Source organism: Chiloscyllium plagiosum, chromosome 2, assembly GCF_004010195.1.
Source record: "Chiloscyllium plagiosum isolate BGI_BamShark_2017 chromosome 2, ASM401019v2, whole genome shotgun sequence".
In the NCBI taxonomy this organism is placed as follows: Eukaryota; Metazoa; Chordata; class Chondrichthyes; order Orectolobiformes; family Hemiscylliidae; genus Chiloscyllium; species Chiloscyllium plagiosum.
The window spans coordinates 91642648-91659524 of record NC_057711.1 but is presented as its reverse complement, the minus strand read 5'-3'; the positions used below and the strand labels follow the sequence as shown (position 1 = coordinate 91659524).

Below are 16877 nucleotides of genomic sequence, written 5' to 3'. Positions count from 1 at the left end.
GGAGGTATAGTTTGGGTGGAAGTTTGTCTTTTCCAAAATCTTTGCAGTTAAGAGTTTAAAGTGGTGAAAGGGCTTGGAGAAATGTCTCCCTCTCATCCCTTTGAGAACAATTACCAGTGGCAGTGGGCTGTTGAGTAGCTGCACATTTACAGTACTGGTTATTGTTCAGTTCTTATGGTAGGAAAAATTAGGATTGACTATGAAGCTTTCTTAGCTTCCTCAACAAGGACTGTGTTCTTGAAGCTGATTCAGAATCAAGGAGCCAGGAAGTTGCTAGATCTTTTGCAATATGTCTACTGATTTGGCATTGGCTACTATTATAGATGCCTCCTTAATTTATCTGTTTTAAAAAAAATGTTTAAAAATATTTTCAAATATCTAGGCTAAGATGTAAGTTGCATAACATTTCACCTGTCATTTCTTCTGTGTATTCCATCAAAATCACCGGGAGTGTATTAAACACAGTTTAATTTCTTTAAAACTTAGAAATAGAACAGTGTAGCATAGTACAGGCCCTTCGGCCCAAGATGTTGTGCCAAGCATTAATTTTATCTGAGATCAACCTAACTTACACACACCTCAAATTTACTGCTGTCCATGTGCTTGTCCAGCAGTCGCTTAAGTGTCCCTAATGTCTCTGAATTTACTACTTCTGCTGGCAGTGCGTTCCACACACCCACCACTCTCTGCATAAAGAACCTACCTCTGACATTTTCCCATATCTTCCTCCAGTCACCTTAAAATTATTATCCCTTATGACAGCCATTTCTGCTCTGGGGAAATGTCTCTGGCTATCTACTCTATCTATGCCTGTCATTACCTTGTACACCACTATCAAGTCACCTCTCTTCCTCCTTCTCTGCAGAGTGAAAAGCCTGAGCTTACTCAACCTCTTTTCATAAGACAAGCCCTCCAATCCAGGCAGAATCCTGGTAAATCTCCTCTGCAACCTCTCTAAAGCACTTGCGTCCTTCTGTTAGGTTCTTTTCGTGAGGTTTCACACATGAGATGCAATTCGCTCATGCCAACTTCTGCAAACAGTTAAAGTTTATTAAAGCTTGTACAAATAAGTTCTCCAAATGAAACTTCTGAAATAAAACTGTCGGAATTACAGGGACAACTTGATAGAGATCAACGTGCTTTGAATTTGCAATAGAGAGGAAACTGGTCAGTTATCCAAAGTCTCCTTCAGTAAAGTCCAACCTGAAAACAAAATTCGGTCTGTCCTTGCACTCCATGGAGAAATCTGAATTCTTGGATAAGGGCAGTTAAATACTTAACAAAACTGATGAGACTTCCATCCTTCCGATGGAGGATGCCAGCACGTGAATTGCAGCAGCTGCAGCAGCAGGTTCGTTGGACACAGCATTCTTTGCTACTTCTGCTCCCGCTCTGCTGTCGAATGTAACAAAGCCTGTAACATCAAAGTCTGTTTCGATGTTAGCTTGATCAGTGAACCTTCACATCCCTTAAATGATTGAAAGAGAAGGTAAAGCTTATGGGTTTAATGTCCATAGGAAGGCCACTGACAAAAAGCGTACTGACCTCCTCTTCACCATTGTTCACTTCACTTTTTGTGCTCAGGACGGGGGAAGCTGATTGAATCCGTTGGATCAGGCTGTGGAGGGGTGGGTGGTGGTCCAAAGGCATGCTTTACCTGTAAATGGAGAAACGCTAGAGATGATGTTAGCTGCTGAAAGTATCTTCACATTTCCTCTCTTATTCCTTCCTTGCCAAGGTGGCTATCAGTGTGAAGACAGTCACACTTAACTACACTAAATTTTGTCTGCCTATTTCAACATTCTCTGTCGTCTTGAAGTCTGTTCCGCTGGTCACTATTTATGAGATTATCAAGTTTTGTACAATGCATAAAACTTCTAAATTGTACTGCCTAAACAATTCAGTCAATTATAAACAAAAATCAGTAGTATTAAAATCAAACCCTCGGATTGATCCCATTTAGGTTATTCAAAAATTATTTTCCTTGGCTAATGTGAAAACTGTCAGGAAATGTCTTTCCAAAATCTGAAACAGCAAGAAAACAACAAAATGTTTCTAATGCTCTAGCCATTTAAGAGGCAATTTCAGTATGCATTTAAATGCCAAATGTTTGTGGGAAACAAATGCAGAGCATATTTTAATGTTTTCCAAATGAAACTTCCCAAATAAAAGTTGGAATTACAGTGGCAACTTTGTTAGAGATCAACATTCTTTGAATTTGCAATATGAAAGGAGCCAATGAAGTCTTAACAGTAATTAACAGAACTGAAACAGCTCAGCTTCAAGTTCTAATATTCTCTAAAATCTTAACAAAGCATCACACTTAAAATGCATTCTTTTTATGAACACTCTGCATTAAAAACACAGTAACAAAGATATTATAATACACTCATTTGGCTAAAGCATGACCACTGACACAATTGTGTTTTGAAAGAGGCGTGGTAGAATTTCAAACAAATCAGGGGCTCAAGGGACTCAATCAAATTGTTTCAAGGTTACAAGGTTGATTATTTTTTTTAAAAAAAGGACCTAATGTTGTATGATATTAATTTAAAAACAAAATCTGCCCTATTACATAGCCCACAAAATGCACTGAATTGTGATCCTGATTCAAATTAGGCAAAACAGTTACTTAAAAGGATTTTCTGAACCAGTATTTTAACAAACCAAAATATTTAAATATCAAACTCTCTCAGCATGGCACAATTTACATTGAAACCCCCCCCCCTTTACCCAAGTAATAGTACAGCCTTAATTTCAGTGTTTCTTGTTTTCTTTTGAAGAGCTGCTGATCAGAATTCTTCTCATTTTAATATGGGGGGAAAGCACGCACATTTGAGACTCCCCTCAATTCACCCAGTGATGATCCATAAAATGGAAAATGAGGAGTCAAAAAGATGGAGGCGGTGGTCCCAAAAGATCCACACCAAAGTCGGACAAAAATAAATCACATCCAGTCTCCCAGTCAACCACCATGGCACACAAAAAAAACAAGCATTTGTCCAAGATTCCCAAAGCTCTGCGAACCCCACAGTGCCTGGTGCGCGCACACAAACGATCACTAAAACATCCTCATCTTGGTGGAAACAGGACGGAGGAACGCCACCCCACCACCAAACAAGGCCGCGAAGGAACAAAAGACCAGCCGTACCCTCATGACGAAATCACACCCACAAAAAGGGAAAAGCCTCACAGTGGATGACAGGCCACTGCAGTCCAAGCCACTCCCCCAGAAGAAGGACTCAGAGTAGAGTCCACAGCACAAAAACTGATTACCACAACAAAAACCTGGATAAAGCTTCCCCGGCAGTCAATGCACTTTACTGTTGAGATCCGAGCAGATTGGCTTCATTTTCTCCCCCTTTCCTGGTGACACCATTTTGTCCTAAAAGTACTTCTGAGGGAAGGTGTAGGGTATAAAGGCGATAACTTTTAAGTACCAAATTTGGTTTTAGTATTTTTCTTTGTAATTCCTGATTTCTAACCTTTTTTTCGGAGCCTCAAACTCTAGAGGATTCTAACCCCAATTTACCTAGAGGACTCTAACCCTTTTAAAACCCAGTTTGGTGCAAAGCGACTTGGTGTGCACGTTACCTCAAAGATTCCATCACGAACGAGTCCCAGGGGACGAGAGGTCGATTGAGTGTTAAGTTTAGAGAGAGAGAGAGAGAGAGATCAAGGTGAAGCTTACCTTGTAGGCACATCCATCTCACATAATCAACACTCGGACAATCGCTTATTCAGTCCAGCCGGAAGCTCCATGTAGTTTGGACTGCCACCGTATGTAAGGCAGTCTTTTCCCGAGGTTTCGCACATTTGGGCACACCAACTTCTGCAAATGGTTAAAGTTTATTAAAGCTTGTACAAGCTTTGACCCTCTTCGCAGGCGTGTGAAGTTGAGTCAAAAGAGGTCCCAAACAAAGATAACACATCCCCTTTATACAGGTCAGTTGGCCAGTCTTATAGATACACACTAGCCACTCCCCTATAGTCACATACTACTCAAAACAACTCACAGTCACATGTTACCCCAGGTACAATGGTAGGATGAGATCATCCTCTGCGATAATGCAAATGCTAACATCCTAATCCTGGGGAATAATTATGCAGATGATTTCCTGATGCAGTGATTCATCAAGACAATGCAGATGTGACATATCTAGCTTCAGGGGATGGCGAGAAAGCATTTCTGAATGGAAGAGATTGAATGATAGTTTAATTTGATAATAGTAGGGGGAGCAGTAGCACTGTCTAAATGAAGTGTGAATTACAATGGACAATCCACATTGGGCGGCACGGTGGCACAGTGGTTAGCACTGCTGCCTCACAGCGCCAGAGGCCCGGGTTCAATTCCCGCCTCAGGCGACTGACTGTGTGGAGTTTGCACGTTCTCCCCGTGTCTCCGTGGGTTTCCTCCGGGTGCTCCGGTTTCCTCCCACAGTCCAAAGATGTACAGGTCAGGTGAATTGGCCATGCTAAATTGCCCGTAGTGTTAGGTAAGGGGCAAATGTAGGGATATGAGTGCGTTACGCTTTGGCGGGTCGGTGTGGACTTGTTGGGCCGAAGGGCCTGTTTCCACACTGTAATGTAATCTAATCTAATTACAATCCACATTCCTGTAAGCTATCTGTGAGACCAAATGTTGCCCCCACCCACATTCAGAATGTTCAGCTTTGCAGTCTGATTCTTTAATATTACATTAATGTCCAGAGAGCAATTCCCATTTAATCTTTTAACATTGAGGTGACCAGAACTAGACACAATACTCCAAGTGTGGTCTAACCAGGGTTTTATAGAGCTGCAGCAAAATCTCATCGCTCTTGAACTCAATCCCCCTGTTTATGAAAGCCAAAACACCACAGGCCGCCTTAACAACCCTATCAACTTGGGTAAAAGTGAGGACTGTAGATGCTGGAGATCAGAGTCGAGAGTGTAGTGCCTGGAAAAGCACAGCAGGCCAGACAGCATCCAAGGAGCAGAAGAATCGACTTTTAAGGCAAAAGCCCTTCATCAGGAGTGAGGTTTATGGGCCGGAACTGAGAGATAAATGGTAGTGGGGGTATGGCTGGGTGGAAGGTAGCTGAGACTGCAAAAGGTAGATGAAGGTGAGGGAAAAGGTGATAGTGTGGAGCGGATAGATGGGAAAGACAATGGACAGGTCAAGAGGATGGTGCTGAGTTGGAGGCTTGGGACTGGATAAGATGGGAGGGAGGGGAAATGAGGATACTAGTGAAATCTGCATTAATCCCATGTATTTGCAGTGTCCCAAGGCAGACGATGGGGCATTTTTTTCCCCCCAGGGATTCCTGGTTAGATCCATGCCCCAACCAGCCCTCACCGAAATCCTGGTACCTTCCCCTGCCACTGCAGGAAGTGCAAAACCTGTACCCACACTGCTCCCCTCACCTCTGTCCATGGCCCCCAAGGATCTTTCCACATCTGACAGAAATTTACTTGTACCTCCACAAATGTCATCTACTGTTGCATCCGATGTGGTCTCTTCTACATTGGAAAGACAGGAAGCTAACTTGCGGATCGTTTCAGAGAACATCTCTGGGACACCTGCACCAACTAACCCCACTGCCCTGTGGCTGAACACTTTAACTCCCCCTCCCCCTCCACCAAGGTCATGCAGGTCCTGGGATTCCTCCATTGCCAAACCCTAACCACCCGATGCCTGGAGGAAGAAAGCTTTATCTTATGCCTTGGGACCCTGCAACCACACAGGATTAATGTGGATTTCAGCAGTTTCCTCATTTCCTCTCCCCTCAACTTGGATGCTGCCTGACCTGCTGTGCTTTTCCAGCAACACACTCTCGACTATCAACCTGTGTGGCAACCTTGAGGGATCTATGTATATGGTCCCCAAGATCTTGCTGTTCCTCCACACTGCCAAGAATCCTGTCTTTAACCCTGTAGTCAACATTCAAATTTGACTTTACAAAATGAATCACTTCGCATTTATCCTGGTTGAACTCCATCTGCCACTTCTCAGCACAGCTCTGCATCCTGTCAATGTTTTGTTGTAGCCTGCAACAGCCCTTGACACTATCTGCAAAATCACTGAACTTTGAGTCCTCGGCAAGCTTACTCACCCACCCTTCCACTTCTTCATCCAAGTCATTTATAAAAACTAGTAAGAGCAGAGGCCTAAGAACAGCGGGACACCACTGGTCACTGACCTCCAGACAGAATACTTTCCATCCATTACCACTCGCTGTCTTCTTTTGGCCAGCCAATTCTATATCCAGACAGCCACATTTCCCTGTATCCCACACCTCCTAAACGTTTTGAATGAGCCTACCGTGGGGACCTTCTCAAATGCCTTATTGAAATCCATATAGACCACAAGCACTGCTTGACCTTCGTCAACTTGTCTCATCACATCCTCAAAGAACTCAATAAGGCTTGTGAGGCTTGACCTGCCCTTCACAAAGCCATGCTGACTATCTTTAATCAAACTATGCTTTTCCAAATAGTCATAACTTCTATCTCTCAGAATCCTTTCCAGTACCTTGCTTACCACAGACTTAAGACTGACTGGTCTATAATTCCCAGGGATTTCCCTATTCCCTTTCTTGAACAGAGGAATAACATTCATCTCCCTCCAATCATCCAGTACTACTCCCGTGGAGAGAGAGGATGCGAAGTTCATCGTGAGAGGCGCAGCAATCTTGTTCCTTATTTCCCACAGTAACCCTAGATATATCTGGTCCGGCCCTGCGGACCTAGCTATCTTGATGCTTCCCAGAATTTCCAGCATATCCGCTTTATTACTCTCAATCTGTTCAAGCCTATTAACCTGTTCCATGGTGTTCTCACTGTCAACAAGATCCCTCCGTCTCGTGAATACTGAAGCAAAAAACTCATCTAGTGCCTCCCCTACCTCTTCAGACTCCAGGCACAAGTTCGCTCCATTATTCCTGATTAGCCCTACCCTCTCTCTGATCATTCTTTTATTCCTCACATTAATGTAGAATGACTTTGGAATTTCGCTAATCCTTCCCACCAAGGCATTTCTACGTCCTATCCTAGCTCTCCTCACTTCCTTTTTGGAGCTCTTTCCTAGCTACCCTGTAATCCTCTAAAGTTGTGCTAGATTCTTGCTTCCACCTTCTTCTTGACGAGAAGTTCCTCTTCTCTTGCCATCCAAGGCTTTTTCCCCTGACTATTCCTTGCCTGTCTCAGTTGGACAAAGTTATCCAACACTTGCAACAAGTGCTTCTTCAACAGCCTCCACAGTTCTGTTGTGCATTTCCTGTAGAGCAATTGTTCCCGATTTATACTCCATAGCTCCTATCTAATAGCAGTATAATTTCCCCTCCCCCAATTAAATACCTTCCCATGTTGTCTGTTCCTATTCCTCTCCCTGGCAATAGTAAAGGTGAGGTAAAAACAATGACTGCTTTTGCCCGAAACGTCGATTTTGCTGCTCGTCGGATGCTGCCTGAATTGCTGTGCTCTTCCAGCACCACTGATCCAGAATAGTAAAGGTGAGGCAGTTGTGGTCACTATCACAGAAATTCTGTCCCACCGAGAGATCTGAAACCTGGCCTGGTTCATTGCCCAGCACCAAATCTAAGTTGGCCTATCTACACATTGAGTCAGGAATCTTTCCTGGACATGCCTGACAAAATCCGCTCCATCCAGACCATCTATATTAAGGAGGTTCCAATCAGCGGGTGGCAGATGACTCAGTGGTTAGCACTGCTGCCTCACAGCTCCAGGGACCCTTGGGCGACTGACTGTGTGGAGTTTGCACATTTTCCCTGTGCCTGCGTGGGTTTCCTCCGGGTGTTCCGGTTTCCTCCCATAATCCAAAGACGTGCAGGTGAGGTGAATTGGCTATATTAAATTGCCCATAGTGTTAGGTGCATTAGTTAAGGGTAAATATAGGTTAGGGTCTTCGGAGAGTCAGTGTGGACTTGTTGGGCCAAATAGCCTGTTTCCATACTTTAGGGAATCTAATCAAATCAATTCAACTGTTACTTCTGCACCTTTCCACGATCTGCTGTCCTATCTGTTCTTCCATCTCTCTGCTGCTACTGGGGGGATCTATAGAAAACACCCAATAAAGTTACTGCCCCTTTCCTGTTACTGACTGCCACCCATACTGACTCAGTAGACAAATCCTCTTTTTCTGCAGCTGTGATGTATTCTGTAATTAACAATGCTAGTCCCCTCCTCTTTTAGTCCCCTCCCGGTTCTTTTAAAAAGATCTAAACACTGGAACATCCACCTACCATTCCTGCCCCTGTGAAATCCACATCTCTGTTATGGCCACAACATTGTAGTTCCAAGTACTGATCAATGCCCTAAGTTCATCACTCTTATTCCTGGCACTCCTTGCATTGAAACAGACACACTTTAACCTATCCCTTTGCCCCATCAACTATGTATCCTTCCTGACAGAGTCTCTACTCCATTCTATTTCTGCCCATTCAACAACGATCCTCTCCTCTGATCTGTAGCTCTAGTTCCCATCCCCCTGCCAAACTAATTTAAACCCTTCTGAAGTGCTCTAGCAAATCTCCCATCTAGGACATTGGTGTTCATCCAGTTCCTTCTGAAAATAATTCACTGAAACACTTGATGGACGCAATAAATAGAAATAATTCTGTTTTTACTTGAATGGATTTCTATTGTTGCAAGAGCATCAGACATTTTGGCTTAAAGTAATAAAACTAAAATATGTGGATCTGTTCTCTTGTGAATCAAGAGGTATTGTGAATGATTCTACTATAATTTTTATTTATACTTAAGAATAAGATCAATACTGTGAAAGCTGGAAATCTAAACATTATATTTTTGAGTTTTTGGAAGCTCTTTATAGTCACAGTTGTTATCCTTGTTACTTAAAACATTGTGCAAAAACGATAATGTTATCACAAATATTGCTTTACATCCTTAATAAAGACCTAGATTTTATTATTCATATCTGGAGAACCACTGTGTAAAATTACATATGCCTTCTATCAAAATGTAATTGTAAATTGTTTTGTTAATAATATTTAAGCATACAATGATCAGCTTAATAATTGGTTGACTAGGTTTAAATAGTAGGCTCAAACTTACTAAAAGTAAACAGAAGAGTGGTACATGAACTGCATAATCCATGAATCTAGGGTAAATGATTGGTATAGTTTTGATGTCATGAGATAACTATTTGCTTGTAAATGCTGGTTATGAATCACTAACTTATTTCAAATAAAGATACGAATATTATTGAGATGTGTCAGCTGGAAGATCAGGGGAAAGTCAACCACACTGTATGTTGAAGGCACTCAGTGCAGCATTAACTTGTAATCTGTTCATTAGATTTATATTTTGCCATGTTAAGATTAAAACATTTTAAAATGCTATTGAAACATTTTAAACCATGACTAATTATACAGATTCTTCAGTATCCGCAGTCTTTCCAAATCCATCATACTATTGACAGCTAATTTACTACTTGTGATATGAATACTGACCTTTGTGTAGTATATTAGTTGCAGGCTATTTTTAATGTTCAGAATGCAAACTGGCAAAGATAGAGTTCAAAATTCACTTCTATAACGGCAAGTATAATCATAGAAGCTTACAACACAAGACCATTTGGCTGATGTGTCTGTGCCAACTCTTTCAAAGAGTTTAGACCTGTATTTCAAATTCCTGTAAAATACTTGACCAATTTCTGTTTGAAAGAATCTTTAGTTTCTGATTTCATCACTCTTTCAGGTAGTATGTTCCAGACTTTAACAACCCATTTGTGTAGAGAGAAAGCAATGCATTTTGATATATTATTTAGTTGTTTTGCCAATTTAAATCCATGACCTCTATTTTTCAAGCTCCTTGCTAGAATAAACAATTTCTCCCTACTTGTTTGATACAACACCTAATGATTTTGAACACATTTGTTGGGTAACCCCATAATCATGTCTTCTCTAAGGACAGCAAGTCTATTATATCCAATTCTTCCATACACTTGAAGTTCATTTTCTCTGGAAATCTCTTTTCTATCCTTTCCAAAACATTGACAACCTTCCTAAAACATGATCCCCTAAATTGTATACAACACACCAGCTGAGGTTTAACCAGTAATTTGTAAAGGTTTAAATGATTTCCTTTGTCAATATTTCTATTTACAAAACCATAAATCCCATATATTTTCTTAATTTCCTTATCAAAATGACCTATCACACATTCAAGGATTTGTGCACGTATATCTGTAGATCCCTGTACTCTTACATGTCCTCAAAATAATAACATTTTGATTTTCATGTCTGTCCATGTTTCACCAAAAGAGTATCTCTATCCTCCTGAACCTTGCCACTACCTTACTCATTATTTACTATGTTAAAATTTATTGATTATATAAAACTTAGTAAACGTAGTAAATAATGAGTAAGGTAGTGGCAAGGTTCAGGAGGATAGAGATACTCTTTTGGTGAAACATGGACAAAGTTTTATATAATCAATAAATTTTAACATTGAACTTCTTACATCCATGTCCAAGTAACTTGCACGAAACAAGGAAATCAGTAGTCGTAACATATATGACACCAGTGTCCAGTCTAGAAAATATCCATTCACCACTACTTTGTTTTTTCATTCCATAGCCAATTATGTCCCCACGCTATTGTGGTCCCTTTAATCATCTGTATGTATGTGTTCCTATTTCCCAGATAAGCTAGTTATTTTTTATTTTATCAAATGCCTTGCTAACGCACAACATCTTGTCTACTTGCATTAACCCTCTCTGTTACTTTATCAAAAAAGTTAAACAGTTCTTCAAATACTGATTGCCCCTTATTAGTCTGTTCTTCTTTGAGTGGGAATTAGATTTGTACTTGACTGTGATCACTAGTGATTTCCGCTCCATTGTTGGCCTCTGTTTTCTAAATTATCCCTCTACAAACAAATATATGAATTAACAACACAAGTAATCCATTTAGTCTTCTAACCTGCTTTGCCCTTCAGACGTATCAACAATGATCTTAGTGTGTTGAGTTCCACATTCCAAACTACTACTGATAACCATGCAAAGCTACCTACTTCTGTCTTAAAAGTAACTCTCTTTTTACAATAGTATAGTGTTTTCAATTCTCTAGGCCTCTGACATGATCTGGACTGGATGATTTAGTAATCTTGCTTTATACGAAGTTACATAACACCTTTTATTCTAACTGTTTTTATTCTAGCCCATATCTCTACCTTCTCCTCTTATGTTGTGACATTAATTTCATCCTCCACTTCCATGAAAATAGGTGAAAAGTACATCAGACTGCTTAACCATTATATTTCCATTTTTGTCCTTAATTGCCCCACCATTCTTTTAATTATCCTTAGGCTTTATTTTATATAATTTTTGTTCAAATGTCTGTAACTTAGAATTTGTTGTCTAACTTTTCAATTGTGTTCATTTTGACAGGAATTGTTGTATTTGGAATAAACCGACCACAGTCGAAAAATGCAATCAGCAAAAATCTTGTGGAAATGGTAAGCAGAACCATTCACACAAATCTATAACTTATTGTTGATTATATTAGATGAATAATTATATGTTTATATAAATTTATTAGAAAGTTGTATAATGCCATTGAATTGAAAGGGCACCTATGTTATTCCTGTATCTAAAAAGCGAGGACCAGTCTGAGGGACTATACATGGGTAAGCTCAAAATTGGTGGTAAGAAAGATGATGTGTCTTCACGTAAAATATTGTAGAAATAAATCTGGAAACTGAAAATATTGGGCTGAATCTTACATTTTTTAGATTATCAGTTTTATTGAGAGTTTCTCTTCACATGGCTTAACAAAATCTCTTGCTGCATCTTGGCAAATTTGCCTCATTAACTACTACTGGCGCATCCAATACACCAGGACCTCGAGGCCCCTTTTGGAGAATTGTGGCACCAATTTCTCCCTTTTGGGGTTTGTCTTTGGAAAGGAAAAAGCTTTCTGAGGGCACATTAGTAGCCCTCAGAAAGGTAATGTTGTATTCAATATGAAGTTGCACTTTTCCTAAACGTTAATCTGTTTGTTTGAGTATCTGTCTAGCCCCAAAAGTCTATGGCACGATGATGCTGAGCATGATGTCCATATAGAATATACCATAGATCACTGTCTGTGTTGAGAGTCTGCTGCTATATGTGAAAGCAAGTTGAATAAGGCATATGTATAGACCTGGATTCTGCTGGTCAATGAATCTTAATCTTTTCCTTGCCTGTGTGCAAAAATGTTGGTGTTGAATGAAGTGGTTAGCAATACCTGGGATATGGAAATGTACAGCATTTGAGAGCCAATGTACTGGGTTGCCTGTTTCATGTACAGTACGTGGGACTTCCTGCCGACAAAAGGGCCTTGCTTTGATGGGTCCTGCATGCTTCCCCTTACAAATCAAGGCACTTGAGCATTTTTTTACCATTGCATTGTTTCGAGAAGGTGATGAGGGAGTTCACTTTGGGCAGTGTTTACAGCCTCCATCTCTTATGTGTTGGTGAGGCCCTGAACATTGGATCCCCTCCCTGATGGCCCTTCCTATAAACTTTGCATCTCCCCAGGTCCCTACCCTATTCATCTATGTGAGCCTATGTCTGCCCACTTTTTCCTTCAGAGAACGCTACAGCCCAGTACAGGCCCTTCGGCCCTCGATGTTGTGCCAACCTGTGGAAGCAATCTGAAGCCCATCTAACTTAGACTATTCCATTACTATCCATATGTTTATCCAATGACCATTTAAATGCCCTTATAGTTGGCGAGTCTACTACTCTTGCAGGTACTACTACTCTGAGTAAACAAACTACCTTTGACATCTGTCCTATATCTATCACCTCTCAATTTAAAGCTATGTCCCTCGTGCGAGCCATCCCCATCCAAGGAAAAAAGCTCTCACTGTCCACCCTATCTAACCCTTTGATTATCTTTATATGTCTCAATTAAGTCACCTCAATCTCCTTTCTAATGAAAATAGCCTCAAGTCCCTCAGCCTTTCCTCATAAGACCTTCCCTCCGTACCAGGCAACATCCTAGTAAATCTCCGTTAAACCCTTTGCAAAGCTTCCACATCCTTCCTACAATGCTGTGACCAGAACTGCACGCAATACTCTAAGCATGGCCACACCAGAGTTTGTACAGCTGCAACATGAGCTCGTGGCTCTGAAACTAAATCCCTCTACCAATAAAAGCTAACACACCACATGCCTTCTTAACAACTCTATATTAACCTGTTTGGCAACTTTTAGAGATCTATGTACATAGACATCTCTCTGCTTATCTACAGTGCCAAGAATCTTACCATTGACCCAGTACTCTTATTCCTGTTGCTCCTTCCAACTGCACGCAATACTCCAAGCCATGCTTGGAGTATTGCATGCAGCTCTGGTCACAGCATTATAGGAAAGCTGTGGAAGCTTTGGAAAGGATTTAAAGGAGATTTACTAGGATGTTGCCTGGTATGGAGGGAAGGTCTTATGAGGAAAGGCTGGGGGACATGAGGCTGTTTTCATTAGAGAGAAGGAGATTGAGGTGACTTAATTGAGACATATAACAATAATCAAAGGGCTAGATAGGGTGGACAGTGAGAGCCTTTTTCCTTGGATGGTGATGGCTCACAAATGTCCGCATTAAACTCCATTTGACACCTCTCAGTCCGGCTCTGCAGCTTATCTATGTCCCTCTGTAACCTGCAACATCCTTTAGCACTGTCCACAACTCCACTCATCCACAAATTTACTAACCCATCCTTCTGTGCCCTCACCCAGGTCATTTATAAAAATGGCAAACAACAATGACCCCAAAACAGATCTTTGCAGTACATCACTAGTAACTGAACTTCAGGATGAACATTTCCCATCAACCATCACCCTCTGTCTTGTTTCAACAAGTCAATTTCTGATCCAAATGGCTAAATCACCCATGCCTCCGTATTTTGTGCAATAGCCTACTTATCAAACGCCTTACTGAAATCCATGTACACCACATCAACCGCTTTACCCTTATCCACCTGTTATGCACCCAGACAAATACTGTCAGTCTGGAGCTGCACATTTGACCCAGACATGGTGGACAGGGAGATTGGCTCCTTGCTTTGTGGGCAAGTAGCTGCAGGTCATGATGGATGGGGTAGTGTAGAGGTGGGGCTTTCTGTTTTCCTAGTACCAGCAATGAGGTCCATAGCACTAGACCATGCCAGCTTCTTCACGGTTACCACCTGAGTTAGAGAAGTCTCAGCTGTCAGAATGAATGCCCAGCTTTATATTATTTTTCTCAAATATTTTCTCAATATTATTTTTCACTCAGTCAGGGTAACTACTTCTTGATCCCTCACACTCACATTTTCTCTGCTTTTATACCCAATGCCTAACAAGGTTCATGCTCTACCACTCCCATTGATATTTGCAACATCTAAACCACTCACTCCCACCCACCCCGAGCCCTCGGCAACGGTAATATTGTGTGCCTTGTGCACTGCCTACTGACTTGTTCGGGAGACCACCTCATCTGTGCAAAAAGTAATATTTCAGAAGGAGAACAGCCGTCAATAGAATGGAAAGAGTCATGATCTGAGGTAGCTTCTCCAACATTCTGCTTCTCACCCTTTACATGGAAAGCATCCTAACTCTGACCAACCCAAATGACTGACTTAGTTTATCCAATCACTTGGACTTGTATTGGATGCTGTGCTTGGAATAGGACCTCCTGAGTGAAAACTGTCCCTTTGATTTTACGGAGAGCTGCTGACAACCATGACGAGCTTCCTGCCTTTGTGCACATTGTCCCCTCAGCCAGAGCTATCAGGCTCTTTCATTTCCATTTTACTTTGCTGTTTAGTGTTGACACAAAGACATGTGAGGCAGAGATGCCTGAGCATCCAGGCAAGCTCCGAATGAGTGAGCACTATGGCAGGAAGTGAAGAGCTCTGAGATGCAGCCTAGTCCTGTCCATGAGCTGGGTGCATGTTCCTGAATACACCGTGCCCTTGCTGCAGCATTGCAATGACAGTTGCTATTGCAGACTGAGGTGCAGCCTTGAAGTGCAGAAGTGTGTCCTGTTAGTGGATCAGAGATGTGCCATGAGGGTCCTTGGATGCTGATGCTTATCAAATGCCAATAGTTAACATTGAATGCATGTAGTCGGTATCCATGGAGTATCCCAAAGCTGATGGTGCTTAGAGCCTAAATTGGAGGTCTTTCAGCAAGCTGAAGCTGTCAGGTCCCTGCTCTGGTTTCTATGTCAAGATTTCTTAATGTCTAAAACAAAAACAGAAATTGCTGGAGAAAGTCAACAGGTTTAATAGCATCTGGAAAGAGAAAGCAGAGTTAATGTTTCGAGTTTGACAGTTCTGATGAAGAGTCACTGGGCTCAAAACATTAACTTTGCATGGAATGCGCTGCCTGTGGGAGTGGCAGAGTCAGAATCATTGGCGACCTTTAAGCGGCAATTGGATAGGTACATGGATGGGTGCTTAAGCTAGGACAAATGTTCGGCACAACATCGTGGGCCGAAGGGCCTGTTCTGTGCTGTATTGTTCTATGTTCTATGTTTGCTTTCTCCCACAGATACTGCCAGGCCTACTGGGGTTCCCCATCAATTTCTGTTTTTGTTTCATAGCTCCAGCCTCTGGAGTTCTTTGTTATATTTCTTGATGTCCAGCTTGTTTGGTGTGTTTGGTAAGATAGGAAATTGAAAATTAATCAGTTGATTTTGGTTGTATAGCAAGCAATAGTCGCTCTTAATTGCCAACATGCCAATGTCTGGTGAGAAACTCTCCTTGCTGCTTGTCAAAAGCACAAAAAATGGAGCAAGGTGCTTCTAACATTTAGAATTCTCACATGATTCTGTGCCCATGTCACTTAGACCTCTATTAACCTGCACTTAGTGAAAAATTCAGGAGAAACCTCTTTACGCAAAGGATGTTTAATGTGGAACTTGCTGTCACATGTTGAGACATTTAAGTGCAGATACTTAAAGGTGAAACTAGTAAAGTACTCAAGGGGGAAAGGAATAGAATGAGCGGCCCAGTAACTCCGTGGTTAGCACTGCTGCCTCACTGCACCAGGGACCCAGGTTTGACTCCAGCCTCAGGCTGTGTGGAATTTGTACATTCTCTCCATGTCTGTGTGGGTTTCCTTCGAGTGCTCCAGTTTCCTCCCCCAATCCAAAGATGTGCGGGTTAGGAGGATTGGCCATGCTAAATTGCCCATAGTGTTCATGGATGTATAGGTTAGGTGCATTAGTCAGGAGTAAATGTAGAGTAATGGGGTAGGGGAATGGGTCTGGGTGGGTTACTCTTCGGAGTGTTACTCTTCAGAGGGTCAGTGTGGACTTATTGGATGAAACAACCTGTTTCCACACTATAGGGATTCAGTGATTCTAAGTGCTGGAAGATTGCCAATGTATTTTATGTAAGCACCTGAACTGGCTGGCTGATTAACTATTTCTTAGCGATTAAAAATTTTACTTTTAATTTTGTGATGAGGAATTTTTTTTATGTGAATTTTAACATTTTCTTTTGTTTAGATGTCGAAAGCTATAAAAGAAATTAAATGTGATAAAAATGTTCGAACAGTTGTACTGCGCAGTGAGGTACCAGGAATATTTTGTGCAGGTTGGTGATTGGTTTTGATTTTCATGTATCTTTAAATATAATATTTTCAGAGTAGAACTAATGTTTGTTCTGACCCCTAAAAATTTCAAATTTTAGTGTTTTTGAGAGGTGGGAGAAAACCTACTTGTCTAGTCAAAACAACCATGCAGTTTATTCAGCAGTATTCAAAAGTGCTATCTGCTATGAGATAACATGAACGTTATTTCGATCTTGGAACATTTGATTTGATTTTTAATTATATTTTTAAGATTAAGAATGTTTATGATATCAATTCTGCTGTTGGGTGC

General features: G+C 41.2%; 1 protein-coding gene across 5 annotated transcripts in view; it reads left to right on the top strand.

Moving 5' to 3' along the window:
* The window catches only part of auh (AU RNA binding protein/enoyl-CoA hydratase), a 316065-nt gene that overhangs the window by 27358 nt on the left and 271830 nt on the right, over positions 1–16877 (top strand). For all 5 annotated transcript variants that reach the window (XM_043714131.1, XM_043714121.1, XM_043714142.1 and 2 more), the window contains exons 2-3: positions 11414–11481; positions 16503–16590. In XM_043714131.1, coding sequence (XP_043570066.1) covers positions 11414–11481; positions 16503–16590 — 156 coding nt within the window. The remainder of the gene's footprint in view (positions 1–11413; positions 11482–16502; positions 16591–16877) is intronic.